This window comes from Eschrichtius robustus, chromosome 8 (assembly GCF_028021215.1).
Source record: "Eschrichtius robustus isolate mEscRob2 chromosome 8, mEscRob2.pri, whole genome shotgun sequence".
In the NCBI taxonomy this organism is placed as follows: Eukaryota; Metazoa; Chordata; class Mammalia; order Artiodactyla; family Eschrichtiidae; genus Eschrichtius; species Eschrichtius robustus.
In genome coordinates, this window is record NC_090831.1 from 74607590 (window position 1) to 74632057 (window position 24468).

General features: G+C 39.3%; 2 protein-coding genes across 5 annotated transcripts in view; both read right to left on the reverse strand.

The window, feature by feature from the left end:
• CDK14 (cyclin dependent kinase 14) overlaps positions 1 to 24468 on the reverse strand; it is a 567195-nt gene that overhangs the window by 9551 nt on the left and 533176 nt on the right. Inside the window, exon 15 of one of the 4 annotated variants that reach the window (XR_011074670.1) lies at positions 17137 to 17205. The exons of the other annotated variants lie outside the window; for them this stretch is intronic. The gene's annotated coding sequence lies outside the window, so the exon portion shown is untranslated. The remainder of the gene's footprint in view (positions 1 to 17136; positions 17206 to 24468) is intronic. 4 annotated transcript variants of the gene reach the window in all.
• Positions 12935 to 13307, reverse strand: LOC137768657 (translation machinery-associated protein 7-like). Its single transcript, XM_068550208.1, has one exon. The coding sequence runs from the start codon at positions 13262 to 13264 to the stop codon at positions 13070 to 13072; it is 195 nt and encodes a 64-aa protein (XP_068406309.1). The 5' UTR covers positions 13265 to 13307; the 3' UTR covers positions 12935 to 13069.

A 24468-nucleotide genomic window follows, 5' to 3' on the forward strand; every position in this document is an offset into this window, starting at 1 on the left:
ATCACTCAAATAGCCCAAATCCTTTAAATTGAAAGCTGTTTGGTAACATCCATATGGGTGCACAATGCACTAATTGCAGCGACTCTGCACATTTTAAGCTTCTTGCCAAAGTGGTGATTATAATTAAAAATTTTTAGGCAAAGCTTTAAGTCTAACATTTCAAAACAAAGCATTTCTTATACAAGGAGACCGACTTAACATATCATTTTAATAATCATCGTTATCAACGAACATTTATTGAAATCCTCGTTAAAGACCAGGCATTATATGATGTGTAATTAGCTGTGATTGAAAAGAATCCTCTATTTTAATGGTGTGACTGTTTATTAAATCAGATTTATGTAAATATAAAACACTGGTCGTATTTTAATCCACATGTAGATTAAAGGATGGCAATCCTGGGAGTATGTCCTATCTCAATAAAGGCCAAAAGTGTGCAGGGAAAGTACTGATCTAGGTCTTCTAAGAGCCACCAAGACATATTTTAATCTTTTAAAAAATCATATGTATATATATATATATATATTCAATCGCACATATAATCATTTATATATCATACCTAATATATAAAAATCATACATATAATCATATACACACATAAGCATACATACATATAATCTAAGGTTTGAAATAGCTAATAGAAATAATTTTAATGACAAAGTTAAGAATAGGAAAGCCTTCACCAAAGTGGCTTATTCTTTTCAAGGATTTCATATGTGAAGCTTTATTTGCTCAGCATACCTTTATAATTGACTGGTTCCCAAGTGGGTATAAGTTAATTAAATAGAATTCTGCCCCTTCACCTTCCTTATATATTACAGTCCTACTAAACTATATTTAAATAAACCAAAGTCATGTAACTCAGCAGTGTGTGCATTTTTTACAACTTAAAACACACACACACAAATCTCATAAAACCACTTCTAAGTATTTAGGAGTCAGAGAGACACGAGGGTTCATGTCTGACTTTAATTAAAAGATCTGAGAGCAGATGTGACTTCATTTTGGGTGGATTTTTTTCTTTCAAATTAAAAGTTGTCTAGTTATTACTGTCCAAAGTGTTGAAGCACAAGAAAATTTCATGCTAAGGGTTTTGAATTCAATATATATGATTATCTACAACTTTAATCTGTCTCATGAACCATGAGACAGAAATTTGCAAAGCTAAGATTCAGCAGAAATTTGCAAAGCTAAGATGACTTTCTGTAGTGAAAACTAGATCACATATGATTGGTAAACAGAGAACAGTGTCAGCATAAACCAGAAGTCGTGTTGGTTCACGTGAGAAAATTCGTGCTAATGTTAGTTTTGAGCCACTAAGTCACAGCAGCCATGTGCATGAGACATAAACACAGTCGTGTGCAAGCTGAAGGGGTCTGCAGTACTGTACATGCTGCCCACTTACCTCACATATTTCATCTTGGCTTAGTTCGGCCACATGATGCTCTGTCTTGGAATTGTTTATTGTACAGTTCTCCTAGATCTCTGCACATTTTGCTGTTTCAGCCAAAATTCGGTAGCCTCAACCCTTCCACCAAACTTCTTTCACCTGTAAACTGTGCTAGTATTTTTAGTAGTGTTTTTACTGCTCTTGTGGGTGCCATGTGCTATAGGCTGAATGTTTGTGTCCCCCCTCAAATTCATATGTTGAAACCTAAACCTAATGTGATGGTATTCTGAGGTGGAACCTTTGGGAGAAGATTAGTTCATAAGGGTGGAGCCCACGTGAATGGGATTAGTGCCCTTATATAAGAGACCCCAGAGAGCTCTCTTGCTCCTTCCTTCATGTTGAGGACATAGCAAGAAGAGGAAGAAGGTCCTCACCAGACACTAGATCTGCTGGTGCCTTGATCTTGGACTTCCAACCCTCAAGAACTGTGAGAAATAAATTTCTATTGTTTATAAGTCACCCCATCTATGGTATTCAGTTAGAGCAGCTCAAACATACTAAAATACTATGTTGAATACAATTTCAGTGGTCTGCCCCTTACTCTATTTCTTCCCATAAACTGTACAGTTTTTACTGTGGTAGTTTGCTAAACAAACACACGTAGGAACACATATGTCATATTATAGCAGAAACATCGATTCTTACGGGGCACAATTTGACACTGTCACAAAGGGACACATTGTGGACACTACCATAGCACATCATTTCCACCAGGAAATGTCTGCTGACAGCGAGGAAGGTCCAATAAGGTCATGCTGAGGGATTCAGACACTGGACACCCAGCTAAGCTCCCCACCAACTCTTTCTCGTGTAGCAGCTTCACAATATGAACAGTGCCAATGAACAACAAATCACTTGAGGGCTGATCCATGGAGGTTAAGACTCTATCTACATGTAAAGTTATCTGATATGTACTCCCCACAAAATCCTAATAAATAGGCTATTTTAAAGTATTTTGATACTGGTTATCCCATCATAGCAAGTTGCTGTATTTCTCTCATACCCAAGATGAGTAGGAAAATATGGGATAGTTATGGAACACGTGTATCATTATGACAAATAAATAGCAACCTTTTGTGCACATGTAGCATTTTCTCCTATCCAAAGTACATTTTCATTTACCCTCTCATTTAAAGAATGTGCCTGGGGGACTTCCCTGGAGGTCCAGTGGTTAAGAATCCGCTCTTCCACTGCAGAGGATGCGGGTTCGATCCCTGGTCAGGGAACTAAGATCCTGCATGCTGAGAGGTGTGGCCAAAAAAAATAAAATAAAATAAAAAAATAAAGAATGTGCCTGAAAGATAGGACCATAACCTTAAGAGGAGAACAGATTTTATAAACTGGGCTTTTAAAGAAGTTCTGATCCTTTCAGTCACTGGTTCAATGTCTCCTGGCATAGCAGCCGTGCGAGGTATATTCCAAGTGTAAGTACCCATAGCATTCACTACAGGAACCACACCTTTACAGGAACTGGGGTGGCCAACTGTCCCAGTTTGACTGAGGGGGTTTCCAGGGTGTGGGACTTTCAATTTTAAAACTTGGGTAAACCAGAAGGAGTTGGTCACCCTTACAGGAACAACAGGGTTGATACGCTGTTATTTCCAAGTTGATTATAAAAACAGAGCTAGCCAGCTTGGCACTTTACTACATGAACTAAAATATGCTGACGTTCCAATCTCAAATTGTGAGTCACAAAAGTCAGACAAAGGCTCACATCAAGAACGGCAAAAGAGGGCTTCCCTGGTGGTGCAGTGGTTAAGAATCTGCCTGCCAGTGCAGGGGAGACGGGTTCGAGCCCTGGGCTGGGAAGATCCCACATGCCGCGGAGCAACTAAGCCCATGCGCAACAGCTACTGAGCCTGCGCTCTACAGCCCGTGAGCCACAACTACTGAGGCCATGTGCCACAACTACTGAAGCCCGCGCACCTAGAGCCTGTGCTCCGCAACAAGAGAAGCCAGCACAATGAGAAGCCCACACACCACAACGAAGAGTAGCCCCCACTCACCCCAACTAGAGAAAGCCTGCGCGCAGCAACGAAGACCCAATGCAGCCAAAAATAAATAAATAAATAAGTAAAATAAATAAAATGACAAAAGATTTGTTGAAAAGATGTTGCGATCTGAGCCTATAGCATTCTCTCCTCCCTCAAAGAATTTGTCACTTATCTTCCCAAATCTGTGTCTTAGGCTTTCCTCTGTAAGTGTTTTATTGACTCCATGGTGGATCACATTCTGTTCTAATGAGGTTGCTGGATTCAAGACCATCAACTTGCTCCTCACCACAGTTCTCAGTTGCACTTCCAATAAATCCATCTGTTTAAATTCACACATGCCTGTGCACCGTGGCATGGGGGGGATGGCTAAGGCCACCACTCTCAAATGACAAGAGGTGCAAATATCCCCCGAATCTCTGTGGCAAATGACACCCCACTCAATGAGCTGTGGCAGAGCCAAACTATCAGCTGGCTTGCCTATTTCAATTCAGGAAACACTGAACATCTCTTTTTTAAGGAAAGCACAGCGTTTAGGGGGTAAGAGGAGACTATTCCAAGGACTGTTAAAGCAAGGTCCCAGTGGTGGTCTGAAGCTGGCTTGAACTGGCTTGTGAGAGCCCGACGCTAAAATTTTCCGGAATTTTGCCAGCTGTTATTAAACACAGCCACCTTTGAAATTGGCAGTGGAAGGAGGTGTATTTACACCATGGGATACAGACAATTGACCAATCAGGGCTTTCCTGCTCTTTCTGGAGAGATGGCTGCTAAATATTTACCAGCACACCACTGCCGTCCTCAGGAGCCTCAAGAGTTTGGAAGGGGACGACAGGACAACAGCAACCTCTAAGTCAAAATGGAGAATGGAAGTGTTATCCTAGAGGTACCAATGCAGTGAGGAAGAACTGGGCTTTGAAAGATAAATAAAAGTTTAATGTGTAGAAAGGAGGAAGGAGGGCATTCTCGAACAGCCTAGGGCTCTCGGAAGCAGTGAATGGCCAATAGGGCAGGCACATATTTGGATGTCAGGAAACAAAGTGCAGGGGAAGCTGACAGGGTAGGGGAGGCTGGTGGAGTGGAGGGCCTTACGTGCCCTGCTTAGGGTTTGGGGCTTTATTCTGTATGTAGTGAGGAGGTCTTAGAGGCTTTTAAGCAGGGGAGTTGCCAGGGCAATCCCCAACCAAGGGCAGTTGTGTGCTTTCCACACAGATGAAGTCTCAGCTGCCTCTGTGAAATCTGTGGGTAAATAGTTGTTTTTTTCAGGATGACATCAAATCAGATAATGCAGCAGGTTCTTCAAATGTCTTGTGACTGCTCACAAAGCACCAGATTTTGTAGCACTTAATGTGGAAAGGTCTTATTCTGCCTGTGAGAAATATCTAGAGTGTCCTGGACTCAGGATGACACAGAAACTAAGCTTCTTCCCCAGGACTGCAATTTTCAAAACGTAGCCCGTGGGGAGAATTTGGACATTTTCATGCACCAGAAAGATGCCTTAGGTCCTTGATAAATTGTCTGTTCACTTGAGTCTCTATATTTGTCTACACATTTAAAAGGAAAAGGAAAAAAATATGCACTAACTCTTAGTTTTACTACTCCGCTGACCTTTATAAGTCAAACATGATTTACTGTTTTTGATTAGCACACAACCTCAGACAGGCTTTCAAATTGTGGCGTTTAGAATTCTAAAATACTGTCAAATCTTTTAAAGAGCAACTGCAATAAATTCGAAAACGTCATCACGGCACTCTTGTCTTGATTCACTGCGGCTGCACGTTGGGGACTTGGAGTTTCAGCTCCTTAAAAATGTGAAGCCTGTAATGTCCGATGAATAAGACATTCACATCAACACAATTGGTTTCCTCCTGGTATAAAACAATTAAAGTGCCAACAGCTCAGTGGTTTGGTGGCAGAGCAAAGAACAGCGGTTGCAAGCCTGGGGTCCATCTCTCACTTCCACTGGCAACAGAGCTGGAGAATGCAGTGACAGGAGCCAGCACACACCAGGCTCATGGGATTAAGGGATGCTTCACGCTTTTTTAACGTCCGCTTGTGGCTGACTGAAACAAAAGCATGGGGCTAAGTGAATGGAGCTCTTATTGTGAGAGACAATGCAATACCCTGTCGCCTTGCCCCAAATCAGAATCCCACCCACAATGTGGTGAGTCGGGAACTGACATCTTCTCTTCCACACCTGTGAGCGGGAGCACATCCCAGAAAGATCTGATTTCCTCTTCACACAGATGCTGAAGAACAAAGTTATGTCTTGTCTGGGTTATGCTGTTTGTTTTCCAGTCTGTTGGCATTAAAGTTGCACCCTAAGCACCTATCACGTCTCATGATGCTCTGTTAAGTCCTTTTCAAAAGATCTGACTTTGAACACTGGGGTCATTAGAAAGAAAGAAAAAAAAACACCCAAAAACAGATCTAGTGACTTAGTTGCTTCATTGTCATGGGGGGAAAAATCACCACAGTTTTACTTGAAAAATAATAATTAACTATAATGTGTACTGTATGAAGTATACAAGTGTGAAAACAAAACAAAACAGTTCATCAGCTCCAATAAGCTGTTTTGGTTTTGCTCCTTTTGCAACTCTTAGATTCAGTGGCTCGAATGAGCTGTCTGTCACCCACAATGCGCCGGGCCTGCGATGCTAAAATGGAAAAACTCTTTTGTTTTTTAATTAGTAACCTCCCAAGTTTTAGTGCCAGAGTTTATATGGTTCTCATGATCAATTATTAAGCACGTTGGTCCAAGCAGGATGTAAAACTACTCATGCCTGGATTAACATGGTAAAGTTAAATCTCATCTCGTTTAGTACTCTCTTATTAAGAAAAATTCTAACAGGTTGATTTTTAGAGACTGACCTATGCCTGGTAAAATGTAAAGAAGAACACAGCAACTCTTTCTTTCACTCGCTGGGGTGTAGTGTGTTAAGCCTGTCTACATACTAGAGATGGGTGATTCAGATAAGATGTATCTGAAGCAGATAGGTAGAGGAAAATTACTAAGATTAATGGTGTGCAGTCAAGCAAAGAAATAGACTAGAAAATAATTGAAGGCAAGAAGAGCTTTGTGTTAGAACAAACTCCAAATAAAACTATGCAAACCCTACCAAATCTGGGGATAATATGCAATCACGGTCACTGTTCGGAGGGCTGTCTTGCTAAGCACACAGATACGTCACAGTAATTCCTCTTGACCATAAATTCTCTGCACTTGAAATTTGAACATTTGTAGATTTACTTCTATGTACTAAAGAATTACCTCTAAATTGAATCAATAAATATCAAAGTTATAAAATCAACTTCCATTCATTTCTTTCGATCCTTATTCTGTCTTCTGTGTCATATACAGTTGTATGCACTCTAAATGTTATGATCATATATTTTTCCAACATTTTATTAAACTTTTCAAATATACAGAAAAACAAAAGAATTATACAGTGAACATCCATATACCTGCTACAAAGATTCTACAATTAACATTTTGATGTGTTTGCTTTGTAACATAGCTATTCATCTGCCTATGCTTCTATTCATCCATTAATCAATCCTATTATTTTGATGCTTTTCAAAGTAAGTTGCAGATATCAGTATACTTCACCCCTAAATATGCATATCGTTAATTAGAGTCCAATATGTATTTATGGTGTTCAGGTAAATTTTACTTACAGTAAAATGTACACATTTTGCGTACATTATTTAAGGTTTTAATGGTATTGCATAGGAACTGTTGCATTGCTATGTAATGGAGAGATGAGTTTTAAGTCAGAATCTGAGAATATGATTTTTCTTACTAAAAAAATTTCTTTAATGTCCTCCCTCTTTTTCTACTCTCACCAACTCCTCAGTGGACAAAACACTGATAAATACAACTGCCAACAAGAGAACAGACACAGAGCACTCAGATTATGATCATTCTTAAACTGAGTCACTGCCAAATTTGAGAACCAGATGAACACCAAGGAATCCTCTCCAGAAAACTCCATCTACACATATAACTACAGGCAGCTTTTTTCATACAATTTCAGTTGGCTCACAGATCTTCTGAATTCCATTCATAGACCCCTGGACCGCAGATCAAGAACATCAGGATTGGAAAGTCAGAATGCTGAAGCATTAAGCAGCATTTCCATCATCTAGCCACAATTCTAGAGCATACTGAAGCGGAAATAACCTTCCCTGAAAGTTAAGTCCTTGAAGGTAATTCCTTTTGAACAAGGGGCACAGACTATGGACACTCCTGTTAAGAGTGGTTAGAGGCTTATGTGATTTCCTACACCCTCCCTAGATGATAAGAATACAACCAACCAAAGAAAAACAAAATAAAAATGTCACCTAGTCCATGCATCATATTTCATCAAGAGAGGTAGAACCTAGCCCATTCTATTTGATGACAGCAACAGCCAACAGGAGAAGCACAAGTGGGCATTCTTTAGATCCCTAAGTAGGGATCTAACGAGATGATCTTCAGAGTCTCTTCTCACAGCTTTGCCAATGATGCTGAACCCTTATCTTCCCTATTAAGGTAAAAACAATATCAGCCAAGATTTTGCAATTGTTCTTAATATGGCCACCCATATTTTCCCCCTCAGAAAGGGTCACAGACAACTCATTTGAGCAGCTGAGGAGGATTTATTATGCCTCTGGTCCCCGCAGCAATCTTCAAGGCAGCATTTCATCTTAAGGATGAGAAAGCTGAAGCTCAGAAACACGTGTTGGAAAAGTACATCCCACTCCAACCCTCTGGACAAACCTTTGTCTCTCTTGTCAATACCAGTGTTTCTTCTTAACATCAGAAAACGAACTCATGGTCTTTTATATCTGCACTTCACAGGCTGATCTGGCTTCTATGGCCTCACTTTGGTTCTGTCATTTCAGAGTTGTGGCATTCCAGGACTTGGCCTGGAAGCTTGGCATTCTGATGATTCTTGCTCACTTGCATCGCTCTGGTTAAACCTTATTTACACTTGTACCCTGTTTATCCCAGGCACATGAATAACTTGTGCCTTCCTTGCTATTGCTAGGGGACAGCTACCTCTGGCTGCACGGTGTCTCTCTGTGACCTGCCTTGGTAGCACCAAGACCCCGAGGACTGCAAATATTTAGGGGCCAGTTAAGAAGAGAAAAGGAAAATGTGGAGCCAGGGATGAATCACAATTCCTCAGTATTATTCCAATCAGCACATGGTTGCCATAGCAACCACACCTAACCGTCCCTCTCTCTACCTTGCTCCTCCCATGGATCTGCTCGCTGGTTTGGGTGATCAAGGGAATCTGCACAGAATTGCTTCAGTTCTCTGATCCACATAATTTTACTTTTATACAGCTTAATTTTATAATATTTATTCCTTTGAGCATAAGATAAAGAGACTAAGAGTTTCAAAAGAAAAAATACACATTTTTTTTGACCATGGTTTTCCAGTGATTAAATGCAACAAGACCATTCCCCATTTCCTTTTTTTGAAGCTTCACATTTCCTCTTCCCTCATGCACCCTTCCCTCAGCACAGTCACACACATGAAAATACACACCCACACCGTCCAATGCCTGGTGGTGATGTTTTTGAAGGAATATTCTGACCAGAGAAATTCTAAACATATAGATATGGGATCCGAACCCTCTTGTAGATTTGTAACCCTTCTACAATTAAGCCAAAGTAGAGGAATTTTAGGAAAAACTGGACTTGGAATAATGAAATCTAAACTATTTCCATTTATGTTGACATGCCTTCCTTATACACAATAAGGGAGACTTCTTCCTTTACTTTAAAGCACCAAGAAAATAGGATGCTCTTTAAAGGTTCTGAGGGGATAGAAAGAAAACCTTGCTGTGACTGTTTCAGTGGCTTGTGAAGCCTGGTGGCCATGGTGTTGCCACCCCTGGATTGGGTAGTAATCTTCCATGATGAAGAGCCCCAGGAGCTGTGCAAAGGTCGAAACAAGAACACAACGCCAACAGTGAGACCAGACAGCAGAGGCAAAACCAGGAACTGAGCTCAGAGGTGGAGTGAAGTGGCTTTGAGGTCTTCTGTGTGAGGCAGGCATCCTACGTCTAATGATATATGGAGGGGATTGAGGAAGAGTTCACCTAGGCTGCAGTTTGCAACCCTCTGCAGATCTAGAAGAGTGGGGCTCAGTCTCTAGTCACACGAGACCCAGCTTGCTTCACTTTGACTCTGTCCCTTCCCTCACTTTCTTTTCTTGTTGAATTCCTCACCCTATTTTCCTTTTCACTATGCCTGGCTCCCACATAAGGCTCCCATTTTTGTCCCCAGACTTGTTTTCCTTCCCTGGAAATCTTTCTTGAATACATTTGGGATCAAAGAAAATAACAAGGAATGACTTTTCACCCTTCCCTCGAAAGGCTTTACATTATCTCTAATGTTTGCTAACATTAGTGGTCATTAGTGCTCTTCACTAAGTTCCAGCTCTCTGTCTTCTGGATCCTGGGTGGAATGCCTTTTACGTCTCCCTTGGAAGTTAGGCATGGCCATTCCACCTGCTCGGACCAATGAGATGTACATATCCATGTGGTTGCCTTAAGGACCAGTATTCCTCTTGCCAGGTCTCTTCCCCCTGCCAAGGTGGCTGAGGAAGACTGTAGAGAGATGCAGCCTCTGTTACCCTGCATCCCTGAGCAGAGCCTCTCATGACTCATATGGACATACAGTGTCAACAAGAAATAAACGTTTGTTATATTAAGCCACAGCAAAACGTAGTCCATCCTGAATGACACAATGCTTATCATGTCTAGTTTGGATTACAAGTCTCTACTCTTCAAAACAATCCTAGTGAGGTAGTTGGTTTGCCATTCCTTATTCCAATGAGGAAAATAAGGGGTAGAGAATACACATAATTTACTTAAGGACTCACAGCTAGTAAGTGGCAAAGTTGGAACTTGTACCAGATTTTATTACTCCAAATTCCATACTCTTTCTACTGTATTGTAATGGTAGTAACTCTTAAATGATGTGGGCAGGAGAGAAGACTCAATTCTGAAAAGCAATAGAACAGAATTTGATAAGGTAAAGAGAAAAATACCACAAGCCATACAAGAAAATACATGCTTTTATATTAAAAAATGAATACTAGCACTGGATACGTCTGTCAAGCTTTACAGTATTCTATTTTTGCTTGTATTTCTTCCTGCTAGCAATAGGAAAGTTGCCAGATACCTGGTGCAAAAATTGGAATTCTCGTGTGACTATCACTCTCAGGTTGGGTAACTTGAATTTCATATAATTTGAATCTGAGTAAAATTTAAGTAATGGTATTCTTTGAAATTATAAGCATGAAATGTTATGTATATCAAAAAGCATCTGGAATGATATATACCAGCTATTAATAGTAGCTACCTCTGGAAGGAGATCAAGATTTTCTGCAGGTTGGGAATTTTAAAGTTTTACTAGATATTCCTTTGTGTTATTTGAATACTTTCCAATAAGAAAGTTTTATTATTGAAATTTAATTATTGGATAAATAACTTATTATTTGTATAATTAACATACACACAATGTGATGAATAACTGCTGCATAACTGTGAGTTGGTGAGATGGTTAATATTTGGCAACTGCAATGAAAAACTAAACTTTTTCAGCACTGTTTAAAGCCTTGCTAAATATCCTTGTGTTTAAGAGAAAATTGTTCAGAAAAGGAAGGAAGAAGTAAAATATATTTCCTGCTTCACATTCTATATTGAAATTGAATTATTTTGTGATTTTTTTTGGTAATATCTTTTCAATGCACTAATAATGAAAAATGAAATGATAAAGATGAAAAAGAGAGCTATGATATCTAAATAGAAAATAATCACGAATGTCAAATGTTGCTCAACCTCTTTAACTACAAACACATAAGACACATGTATGAAGAAAGAAAATCAAATAAGTACACACTTTTAGGCACTAGAATTTGGTTATTACTAAATTAAAGATGAACCCTTCAAATTTAAAATGCTTTAATTTTATCCTCTTATTTACAGAAGGGAAACAAGGTTTGAATCTCTTATTTCTAAATTGATCAACAATTATACAACATATTGATAAACTGTTGTTCCACAGTCACATCTGATTTTAAGGTATGATATAATGTTGACAATAAGGCAATGGAATTACCTTCTTCATCCAATGACTATTTTTTTTTACAATCATATTTTATACTGAGCACTGAGACAAAAGATTTGGACTTGGTAATTTTTATCTAAAATTTTAACTACAGATTTTGAAAATCTTACTCTAAACATAACAGCAGCATGTTTCTTATGATTATTTGTCTATCATCTGTTTATCTTATATATATCTAAGCTACCTATTTATCTATCTGCACACATACTACACCTTGGTCTTGAGCATCTAGCTCTTAGCTGGTGAACTCAGAATCCGAGGAAAGAAACTGACAACTGATTACAACTCTATCCCCAGATAGATATACCACTACCATTGAGGGCTCTGTTTCGTCTGGATAGTGGTTCCAATTGCTTAGTGTGGGAGGGGATAAACACTAGATTCTCTCTACTACTTCTTTCCTCTCGATTCCATTGAGGGTTGATCAACACTTGCATTTTGTCTCACTGTTTGTTCATCAGTAATAAAGGGTATGAGTTAAAATACATGAGGAATGTTTAAGCGATATTCCTAAAAATATTTATTTAACTACTTGAAATCAAATTTCTTTTTCAAAAAAATTACAATGAATCACAAAATAAGTCTCAGCACTCAGGGATTACTCAATAGATGCTGGTTCCCTTACTCTTCCTGATCTGAAAATTATTACCATCCTCAACAAATGAAAGTAATACTTCATAGTAGAAAGGAAGAAAATTACCAGATTAATGGGGAAGGGAACATTACCGTGTTCAGAAATATGTTTGGAAGAAGTTACTGACCATCTTTCCTAAGAGATTTCCACGTACTCCCTGTGATGCTTGCCCTCACTAAAGTATGGATGTAAACCTAATGCTGAAGTGGTTGTTTATTGATTCTCATGTGTTTTGACTGCAATATGAAAAAGAGAGGCATGTCTTAATTGTGGCAAAGGGCTTACCAGAGTACTTAACTATATATTTTTAAACCAAATAGAATATCTTATTAGAAGGGCAAAGAGTAATTATTATGTTTAAATGAATTAGAGAAAGTTTTAAAGAGATGCGATGATATAGATATAATTATGTACTGTTTTAAATAATTTAACTTTTCTCTATCACTGCTTTATTTAATTCTGATCGCATTCTCATGCTTTATTGAACTAATATTTTACTTTTAACTTGTTTTTGGAGGTTCTTTCCTCCTACAGATTTATTGTAGCTCTCTTATTTTCAGGAGTGTTATCAAGTATAAAATCTCATGTGCATATTTTTCCCTTAAAGGGTATATAACTAACTAACTAACTCTCAAAGAGAATGTTTTAATTATCACAGACTCTATGGAGTCAACAATTGTCCAGAGCTTTTTTCTTTTTTTTTTTTAACAAAAGTTTGTTCTTAAATGTACAATAGGTTCCAAGACAACACTTCATTCTAGCTAGAGGTGGCAACAGATGTTATGGCAGGGAATCCAGATGTTTAATCCAGATGTTTAAACAGGAATGGAATTAAGGATCACCATTGCCTCCGGCACAAGGAATGGCTTACTTTTTGCCAGATTTCTTAATTCCACCTGTGGCCAGGGGGCCTTTCCCCGCGGCCTTCGCTTTTAGCTCCTCGAGTTTCTTTTGCTCCTCCTTCTGTTTCTGCTTGAATGCCTTACGTTCCTCGTCCTTCTCCTTGGCTTGCTTCTTGGGCTGCTTCAGGGGCTTCTTCTTGCCACCTTCGCGGCCCGACATGGCGCCTGGCGCCCCTTCCCCAGACCCTGCCACCGGAAGCGGTGTCCAGAGCTCTTGATATCTAAATTCACGCTCTTTCCCTGTCTCAGAATTTAAAGAAAAAACAAACCCCAAACCACCTTTTGGATTCATGTGATTGCTGAAAGAAAGACTATAGTCAAATGTAGCCCTTTGGTGAAGAACATTAACCCAAATAAATATTTTTTCCCCCAAAGAAGGATTCGCTCAAAAGCACCTTTTCAGACTTTAGCATAAACTTGGAAGACAAAGCTATTGTAATTTGTACATATACAATGAATGGACGATTAGCAGCCATCCAGCCTACCTCAGACCCTTCTATTCCAGAGTAGAGGCAGCTCCTTCTTACAAAGAGATCCTATGAGAATGTGGAGAAATTGGAATCCTCATACACTGCTCGTGGGGATGTAAAATGATGCAGACACCTTCATGTTTATAGCAGCATTTTTATAATAGCCAAAAAGTGGAAACAACCCAAATGTCTGTCAACTGAAGAACGGATAAATAAAATGTGCTACACCCATAGAATGGATAGTACTTTGGAAAAAAAAGAGAAGAAAGAAAAAATATAATACTGATGCATGAATGAACCTTGAAAACATTATGCTAAGTGAAAGAACCAGTCACAAAAGGCCACATACTATATGATTCCATTTATGTGAAATGTCCAGAATTTCAAATCCATAGAGACGGAGAGGAGATTAGTGGTCATCTGGGCCTGTGGGGATGTAGGGAAATGGGCATAGGGAATGACTGCTAATAGGTACGTGGTTTCTTTTTAGGATGATGAAAACGTTCTGGAATTAGACTGTGGTGATAGTTGCACAGCTCTGTGAATATACTACAAACTACAGAACTGCACACTTTAAATGGGTGAATTATATGGTGTGTGAAATATATCTCAATAAAGTTGTAAAAATAAAAGAATTCTATGTTCTCTCCAGGTATAAAGTTTAAAACCATAATTTTGGACATAATGTGCTCACTTTATAATGAAGATGAAGATGATGATGACAATGATGCATTGGTGGTTGTACAGAAGTAAGATATTAGGGGCATATGTATTAATGCAAAGTGCTTCTTTTTAGTGAGCGTATGTTCTCTTTATATCAGGTACTTATATTGTTTTTGAATTTGTATACTGAACATGTTATTTCTGTAATCAGAAAAAAAGTTAAGTATGAGTTGATGTTTTTTTAAGTTTTTAAAGTATGAGTTCTGGAGAAGGAGATCAGTAAGGGTTATCACTGGGGAATGTGGTTGGGATTGAGCTGGGCTTTAAAGGGTGGGTAGAATTGGATAGAGAAAAGCTACGGGAAGGGCAACAGCCTTTAAAATACTTCTTTCATTTCTAGCATCCCTGCTTACTTTCTTGGGCTCTGAGGGTGGAGATAGATCTGTCTCATTAACCACTGAGTCCCAGGGGTCTAGAATGATGTCTGAACCATAGGAGGTGCTTGATAGGCATTAATTGAATCCATGAACAAACATTTGTTGCCAGAATCCTTTTCCTAAAATAGAGATGACAACTGGGGCTACCACATGCATCATGTGTGTTTTTATGCAAATTAGAAAAAGGGGTCCCCTTCTCCTAGGCTGATGCAGCTCCTATCTAGGACTTGTGTCTGGGAGAGTCAATCATGAGTTCACCCATGACCTGCCCCAATCCTGATGCCTGGCCAACCTCCCGTGTGATGGCCCCGCCCCCAACTGCAAACAGGATAAGTTCATGCTTCTGGGGCTGGCAATCAAAGTCCTTCTCAACTTGACCCCAACATTCCTGTCCCATCATAACCATTTCCAAAACCTATTCTGTGCTTAGGTCATAGTAATCCTATGCTTCCATGTGTTGGCTCCCAATACTGCCTTCATCCCACCATTCAGTAATTTTAAGCCAAACACCTACCATTTAATAAAGATGAGCCCTCCGCATTCTAACATTTCTCTCAGTGACTGTCCAGGACCCACCGTCTCGTCCTCGTATGCTCAGAATGGTCTGACTTTCCTTCTTTCTGACTCTTGACTCCTTCCTCATTTGAAATTCTATTCTTATGCATGGGATTTAGATCTGGATTTTAGTATGAGGTAGGCACACCAGCTTTTGACTCTCAGGTTTCCCTTCCTTTGGTCTTGACTTGGCTCCCTTTGGACAACTTCCCTGGTCCCTCTAGACAAAATCGTCAGCCTGATTCCTCAGGTGGAATCAGCACTTTCCTCTTTGAACTTAACCAGTGCACTATACAACCCCTTAAGGAACCTTGATCATATCATATTATGCTATTTCCTTACATATTTCCACCTTTAGACTTTTGGAGCTTCTCACGGAAAGAACCCTATCATATTCTTAGGCACTTAGCGCTGTGCCTGGCATATATATAGCAGGTATACAGCACATCAGTATGGAGAAAATGAATAAATGAAACATGGAGACAGCATCCGATCTGAGTAGAGAAGTGGGACTTTGGGGGTAGATTCTAGTAGGATGGAGTCAGATTGTGAAAAGCCTTGAAATCTAAACAGAAGAGGCTAGACTTGTGGTGGAAAGAAATAAAGAGAGTCCCTTCAGATCTCTGAGAAGGGAAATGACGTGATGAAAACAACATTTCGGACGACTTATTATATGTCACCATTCTGGGTGGAGGGGAACAAGGGGGAGCTTGTAGTCACAGCAAGCACTCTATAGAAGTTTTCTGTGTGATTGCCTGAGCCCAGAGGATCTCTTACAGGGACACAGGTGTGAGGTGAGAGAATGGAGAAAAGCACAGACATTCAAGACACGGTTCAAGGCAAAGATGGGCAGGCCCTGGTGGCTGATATGAGATGCAGACGAAAGGAGAGCTAGAGCCCCAGTGGGCAGTGGGACCAAGGATGAGAAGAGAAAAGCTGGGAGGCGAAGCCGACTTGTACGGGGAGAGGAACCCAGCTTCAAATGTACTGCGCTGCAGTGGCTGTGACACAATCCTTGCGCTGTTCCAATAAGTCCTCCCTCCCACTGTGCACCACACTTGCCCCGGGTGTAGCTTTCTGCCAACAAAAACAAAATTACTCATAAAATTAATGGAAACAATCTGCTGTTTCCTTGTCATAGAGAAGAGTTTTCGTAATCACTTTATTTTTTGTCCTTTGAATCATATATCCTGTAGCTTGATTAAATCCCTTAGACGTCACCTAGGCATTAGAGGTTTGCAGCATGAATCTCCGAGCTGGTGTTTACTTAATTCCTGGAAACAGATCTGCCTTGGAAAGCAGAACTTCAGCTATGGTAATGTGAGGGCATGCTTTCCCTCTCTAGTGCAGAATTTATTCCTCAACATTTTTTTTTTTTTTTTTAAAGACAGCATCTAGTTAAATTCTTTATTCACTTAATTTATTTATTTTTGGCTGCACTGGGTCTTCATTGCTGCGCGTGGGCTTTCTCTAGTTGCGGTGAGCGGGGGCTACTCTTTGTCGTGGTTTGCAGGCTTCTTGTTGTGGTGGCTTCTCTTGTTGCACAGCAGGGGCTCTAGGCACTCAAGCGTCAGTAGTTGTGGCACGTGGGCTCAGGCATTGTGGCTCGTGGGCTCTAGAGTGCAGGCTCAGTAGTTGTGGCACACAGGCTTAGTTGCTCCACAGCATGTGGGATTTTCCCGGACCAGGGCTCAAACCCGTGTCCCCTGCATTGACAGGCGGATTCCTAACCACTGCGCTACCAGGGAGGCCCAATTCCTCAACATTTTCAAGGAAATGGAATCTGGTTAAAATGTCAGTAAAAACCAAGTCTCTGCAGTATGGTACTGGCACAAAAACAGAAATATAGATGAATGGAACAGGATAGAAAGCCCAGAGATAAACCCATGCACATACGGTCACCTTACCTTTGACAAAGGAGGCGAGAATATACAGTGGAGAAAAGACAGCCTCTTCAATAAGTGGTGCTGGGAAAACTGGACAGGTACATGTAAAAGAATGAAATTAGAACACTTCCTAACACCATACACAAAAATAAACTCAAAATGGATTAAAGACCTAAATGTAAGGCCAGACTCTCTAAAACTCTTAGAGGAAAACATAGGCAGAACACTCTCTGACATAAATCACAGCAAGATCCTTTTTGACCCACCTCCTAGAGAAATGGAAATAAAAACAAAAATAAACAAATGGGACCTAATGAAACGTAAAAGCTTTTGCACAGCAAAGGAAACCATAAATAAGACAAAAAGACAACCCTCAGAATGGGAGAAAATATTTGCAAATGAAGCAACTGACAAAGGATTAATCTCCAAAATTTACAAGCAGCTCATGTAGCTCAATATCAAAAAACAAACAACCCAATCCAAAAATGGGCAGAACCTAAATAGACATTTCTCCAAAGAAGATACACAGATTGCCAACAAACACATGAAAGGATGCTCAACATCATTAATCATTAGAGAAATGCAAATCAAAACTACAATGAGGTATCATCTCACACCGGTCAGAATGGCCATCATCAAAAAATCTACAAACAATAAATGCTGGAGAGGGTGTGGAGAAAAGGGAACACTCTTGCATTGTTGGTGGGAATGTAAATTGATACAGCCACTATGGAGAACAGTATGGAGGTTCCTTAAAAAACTAAAAATAGAACTACCATATGACCCAGCAATCCTACTACTGGGCATATACCCTGAGAAAACCATAATTCAAAAAGAGTCATGTACCAAAATGTTCACTGCAGCTCTCTTTACAATAGCCAGGACATGGAAGCAACCTAAGTGCCCATCAACAGAAAAATGGATAAAGAAGATGTGGCACATATATACAATGGAATATTACTCAGCCATAAAAAGAAACAAAATTGAGTTATTTGTAGTGAGGTGGACGGACCTAGAGTCTGTCATACAGAGTGAAGTAAGTTAGAAAGAGAAAAACAAATACCATAGGCTAACACATATATATGGAATCTAAAAAAAAAAAAAAAATGGTCATGAAGAACCTAGGGGCAAGACGGGAATAAAGACACAGACCTACTAGATAATGGACTTGAGGACATGGGGAGGGGGAAGGGTAAGCTGGGACCAAGTGAGAGAGTGGCATGTACATATATACACTACCAAATGTAAAATAGATAGCTAGTGGGAAGCAGCTGCATAGCACAGGGGGATCAGCTCGGTGCTTTGTGACCACCTAGAGGGGTGGGATAGGGAGGGTGGGAGGGAGGGAGATGCAAGAGGGAGGAGATATGAGGACATATGTATATGCATAACTGATTCACTCTGTTATAAAGCAGAAACTAACACACCATTGTAAAGCAATTATACTCCAATAAAGATGTTAAAAAAAAACCAAAAAACAAAAAACCAAGTCTCCGGATAATCTCTCAGTGTAAAGTTAGGTTTTCTAATATGAATCTCTTGTATTTGGATAGGACTTTTCTTAAAAAAAAAGTGCTTCCTTCTTTTTCTGTCAAATTGTCATTTAAAGGATGCATGGCAGGTGGTACAATCCCCATTTGAAAGATATTTTCTGATATAAACTGAGACATTAAGGAACTTTCCAGATGACCTAGCTTGTAAGGGCTGGAGCCAGGCCTCAATGGCAAGACAAAGTTCTCTCCACAAGCTCCCTCCCCCTAAACTCCTGAGGGCAAAATGTCAAAATAGTTGTCCATAGTTGGAAAAGTTGAGAGAAATACGGGACAGAGGCTCCAGAAAATGGGGCACTAGACCATATATGTAGACCCTGACTCGCCCTCCTTCAGGCACTTACTCCTGGAGGCTACGGGGGCCAAGGCCTAAAGTGTATGTCGCATAAGAGCTTCATGGGATGGTTCACTTCTGTCTCCAATCCTTCCTGGCTTGCCAGCAAGGATGGAACCTGTTGCCAGAGAACACCGACTGGAAGTGGATCTGATGAGAGTGAGTGGATGGGTGGCTGGCCCTCTCTTCAGGTAGGATTACCTCCGCTCTGACCTCCAAAAATGATCTTAAGGGATGCAGGTTTTCCTGTTTGTCTTAATAGTCTGTTGTCCTGTTCACAGCCCATAGCCTCATACCTAAAATCTAGAGTCACCCCAGGCCCAATGACGACAGCTTTATTACCAAAGGGATCTCCTCATTGAAGAAGTTAAACTGTGCAAAAAAGGCAGTTAAACTACCGCACAGTTCTACTTGATCAAGAAAGAAAGACTGTTAACATTTTGCTTATAATTTTCCATCTTTTTTTTGTGCATATATGTGTATACTTCAGTTACTGAAATGGGGTTGTACTATGCACAGCTGTTTTGCAACCTGCTGTTTTCATTTAGTGATAGGCATAGACCATATTTCAATATGTCATTAAATATTACTTTAATGACTACTTAATAGCCCTGGCATGGACTGCATTATTATTTAAACTTTTCATCAAAACTAGAAAGTAAACTCCTTGAAGGCATGAATGATGTGAATTTGTGACGCATTTTGCATCCCAAGCATCTAGCAAAGATTCTTTCATGATAAACGTTGATGTTAACTCTGAGTTAATCATGTGGCTGTGCTTTGGTATCTCAGCTGACAGGGGGAATCTGAAAACTGTGGATCCATTAAAAATGATCCTATCACACATTTAACCCACTGTCCATGAGCTCCTGGTAAGTGAGTGCAATAAAAAAATTCAAGGCTAGAAAGTTGTATGTTTAATGACAACGTTGGATGTCATTAATTTCTCAACTGTGTAATTCTAAATCCCAATAAGAACACTGAACTCTTTTTTTTTTTTTCATGCAAAGATGGGATTTATTAAGAAATATAAAGCTAGCTTATGGAATTGGAGGGGAAGAAAGACACCCCCACTTTAAGAAAGGTAGAGATGAAAACTTAGAATGCACTTCTTGGCCTCCAGCACCATGGCTCTCAAACTCCTTTAAGATGCATGATCTTGCATCTTCACTTGATCCTTTCTCTGCTTTTCGCATTGCACTTTCGGGCAAAAGTCCACCCCACGGGCTTCCCTGGTGGCGCAGTGGTTGAGAATCTGCCTGCCAATGCAGGGGACACGGGTTCGAGCCCTGGTCTGGGAAGATCCCACATGCCGCGGAGCAACTAGGCCCGTGAGCCACAACTACTGAGCCTGTGCGTCTGGAGCCTGTGCTCCGCAATAAGAGATGCCGCGATAGTGAGATGCCCGCGCACCGCGATGAAGAGTGGCCCCCGCTTGCCGCAACTAGAGAAAGCCCTCGCACAGAAATGAAGACCCAACACAGCCATTGATAAATAAATAAAAATAAATAAATAAAATTCCACCCCACATTTGCAGACAGCATGCCTTTTCTTCATGGGGGCATTAGAGATTGACCTGCTTATCCTAGTCCAATTCCAACTCTGAAAGAGCAAATATGAATGGTCCAGCCTGGGCCAGGTTTCCATTTCTAGTCCAGTAGAGTCTTGCCAGCGAGCAGGATAATGTAGTAAAAATAGGGTTGCTGGGGCCTACCTTGTGTATAGGACTGCAAATCTCACAGAGGAAGAAGGCCTTGTCAGGGAGAAGACTCCAAAGATGTCTACTACAAAAGAGGCTAATTCCTACATGAGACAACGCTGGGAAGGTGAATATGAGTGATATCTTTAATTTTTGAAATAGTCATAGAATTAATTTAGACAGAGAGGGAAGGCTACTGGATATTGCTGAGAACACTGAACTCTTGCCCCAGCTTCTTTCATGCTAGATCAGCAGCAAGGACAGGAATTAATAAAGTTGGGAAGAGTAGCCATGTGCTTACAGAAGAAATCCAGTAAGTTCTGTACCCACTGGAGATTAGCTGGGCCCTTTGGCATAGGTCCAGCTACAGAGATGTGCAGAAGCCCTGGGTCCTTGGTGGGTACTGATTAGCCTTTGGATGATACTTACTGTTTAGCATAATTGGGAGGAAAGTTATCTCGCCTACTTGTCTATTAATAACACTAAAATAAAATAATGGTAAAAAACAACCCTTTTAAAGGTGTAGGGGATAAACATTCCATACATTTGCTCAGCGTTTCTAGGATTGGAATCCGATCATTCTAATTGAATAGTCTTCAATCTTTTTTGCTTGCCTACTCCATAAATGTTTTTGTTAAACTATGTACTTTTCTGCACATTTTAAAGCTGAAATAGGACATTTTGATCATAAATTTCATAGTAGCAAAGAATGTAATGTTTGGCTTATTGAAAACATTGACATTTTAAAATAAAGATTTTACATCATTCTTTAAACTTGGTCCAATGTAATGTAAGTATATTTGATCTCACCATCCATTTTTAAAAGTACATGATTAAATTATTCTTTAACAGTAGGAAATTTTATATCATACTTTTTTCTCCTTTAGTACTTCCATCCCACTTCCCTAAATAGAATTTTATCATAATATAATACATTCTTATCATGGAATTTATTTATCGTTCTACAATACCCCATAGCATAAATATATACAGTAATTTAAATTTAAAAAGTTTCCCAAGGCAAAGTGCCAAAATACTACAAAATTGAAAATAAGTATTAAACATAAGACTAAACTTTTTGTTGGAAATGCATCTCTTAATAAGGTAGATGAGGGTGGCCTCCCTTCTCCCCAAGTTAGTTGATACGTCCCTAGAAGCACAGCATTTATTATTAGAATGAGTCTGGGTGCTATAATTAGAGGAGGCTTTCTGGGTACCTAAAGTGGGTCCATCGCTTTGTTTGTTACCTGGAGATTTGTACAGCTCACAACAATTCTACGCGGTAAGGTTGAGATGGATGAGAGGATGCTCTCTAAGCAGGGAGTGACTGATCAGATTGGTTTTTTGGAAAGAAAACTCTCTTGGCAGTAAGGAAGATGGATGGCGGTGAGGGACAGCATGGGGAGTAACTAGAGGCAGAGAAACAACTTAGGATGAGGGATAAAGAGGGTCTCAGCTAAGGCTAGAAGACAGTGTGGAGTGTCAAAGAGAAAATGGATTTTAAGATAATATTTAGGAGGGATTGACAGGTCTTGGTTGTTCACTCAACGTCTGGTTAAGAAACAGGGCACATCATGGAGGATGCTGAGCTTTATAGTTTGGGCAACTGTGTTGATGATGATATAATTAATGGATAGGAAAGGGAATACAGAATCTTCCTTTGAAGATAGTCCTCACTGTTTCACTCATGTGTGTTTCTACACCACCTAACAGATATTAATGAATACATGAATAAAACTATCAGTGCATTTGACCTCACTAATTCCAAGTTCTGTAAGATGGTACTTCTAGGCAGGTTTTAAATTTTGTTTTATGATAAAATTTGTGGACTACATATAACTGACCCTTAATAATAAAACAATAATCTAAAATCTAGTCCAGTTGTTGAAAATAATAGTACACATTAAAAAAAAAACTAAATATATTTTTAGAAGACTAAATATATCATCCAATTGGAAATGAGGCAGTCAAATATTAAAATTAAGCAGTTTGGCCTAAAATTATACAATGTCAAGAAAGTTGATTCCATGTGTTTACATTTTAAAAGAGACTATGGTTTAAAGTGGCATTTTAAAAAAGATTTTATTAAAAAATGTGTTCTATTTACTCAGAAAGCATCTTTTAGCTCATATAATAACACTAGTCATGGTAAATAGAGAGGTAAGGCCTGCTTCAGTTGAAAAACCACTTTAAAAAACAAAAGACTTCTGGAGATGGATGGTAATGGTTGTACGACCTTGTGATATATCACTGAACTGTACACTTAAAAATGGTTAAGAAGGCAAATTTTATGTTATGTGTTATTTTACCACAATAAAAATATTTGGAAAAAAATTGAATTGAAAACAAGAATTCAAAAACGAGCTTTTTATAGAAGTTATATTTGGTTCTAATATAATCACTTAAAATCATTTTTCCTTTTAATTTGGTATACTCTTCATTATAAAAAATGAAATAAAAGCAAACTAAAATTCTTCTTAGTTAACAAATCAATTTTCACTAAAGTGAAATGACTTAATTATATCTCCCCACTTAAAAACTATCTTCCTATTTGGATGGTACCAAGGTGTCTAATATTGGAGTCTTTAAACTACACTTAAAATATTATTTTAAGATTAGCAAACCTGAAAACTTACAATGTATTTTATCTATTATGCATGCATACACACACACACACACACACAATTTATTTCTGCCATCATCAGAACTAAGGGGTTAATTCTGACCAGTGGAATCACTTATGACACTGAAACAATAAGATACTTAAAAGCAAATTTTTTCTCTCTATATAAAATTAAAACATAAGTATTTTTTAAAGAGTCCCCAGTCCAGCACTTTGGGGAGAAATATGCCAAAATGAGCATTTATCATTATTTTTAGGCCGATGATGAAATTTGGACTCTGGTCCTTTCTGAATCTGTGAACTCAAAGGGAACAACTTATCATAGCATCACTATTTGACCTCTAAGGAACAGCTCATGTCATCACAGAGCAAAAGTGCTGGCGAACATTTATCTAGATGAAAGACCTCAAGCAGTTAACCTGCTCAGCAGAGGCAATGCAACCAGGCAACAGGATAATGACCTCTATCCAAATGTGGAAGGTACATCAGTTTAATACCCTGACAGCTTGACAAAAGATGATGGCAGCTCAGCAGGAAAACATTAGCCATGATAACGCAGGGTACTGTATGTGAAGAGAATGAATTATAAAGCACAATGCTATTTGGGCTGAGTAGGGATTTTTTTTTTTTTTTAAACCAACTTTATATTTAGGACGGTAGTCATGCCTAAAAGCTCCTTCCATTTCTTTCTACCTGAAGAATACCCTGATAAAAGTAAAAAGGCAGTGTGGATTAAATTGATAGCTTAAACACAAATCAAGCTTCCCAACAAACCCAGGAGATGCTGCACATCATTTCTGGCATGCGTGTTAATGTCTCAGAGTAGACAAACCTGGGCATTGATGAACTGGCTTAATCCATTTGAAAAAGATAGGTAACTCAAATATGTGTGGATGGGACCAGGCTCACTGTGTCTGTTATTTTGTTTTATTTTTAAAAGGAGAAGGTACTTGGTGCACTTTGGGATGCCTTGGATCTTCAGCTGTAAAATTTCCCCACTGCAAATTCAGTTTAAAAAAAGCAATTTAATTTTAGAATAGTAGCATGATCATGCTTGTATGTTTATTCAAGGACCTTTACTCTGCGACAGGGTTTCAGCCTGTGAGGTTTTCTCTACACATGGCAGGCAGCTGTCAGAACCAGTGTG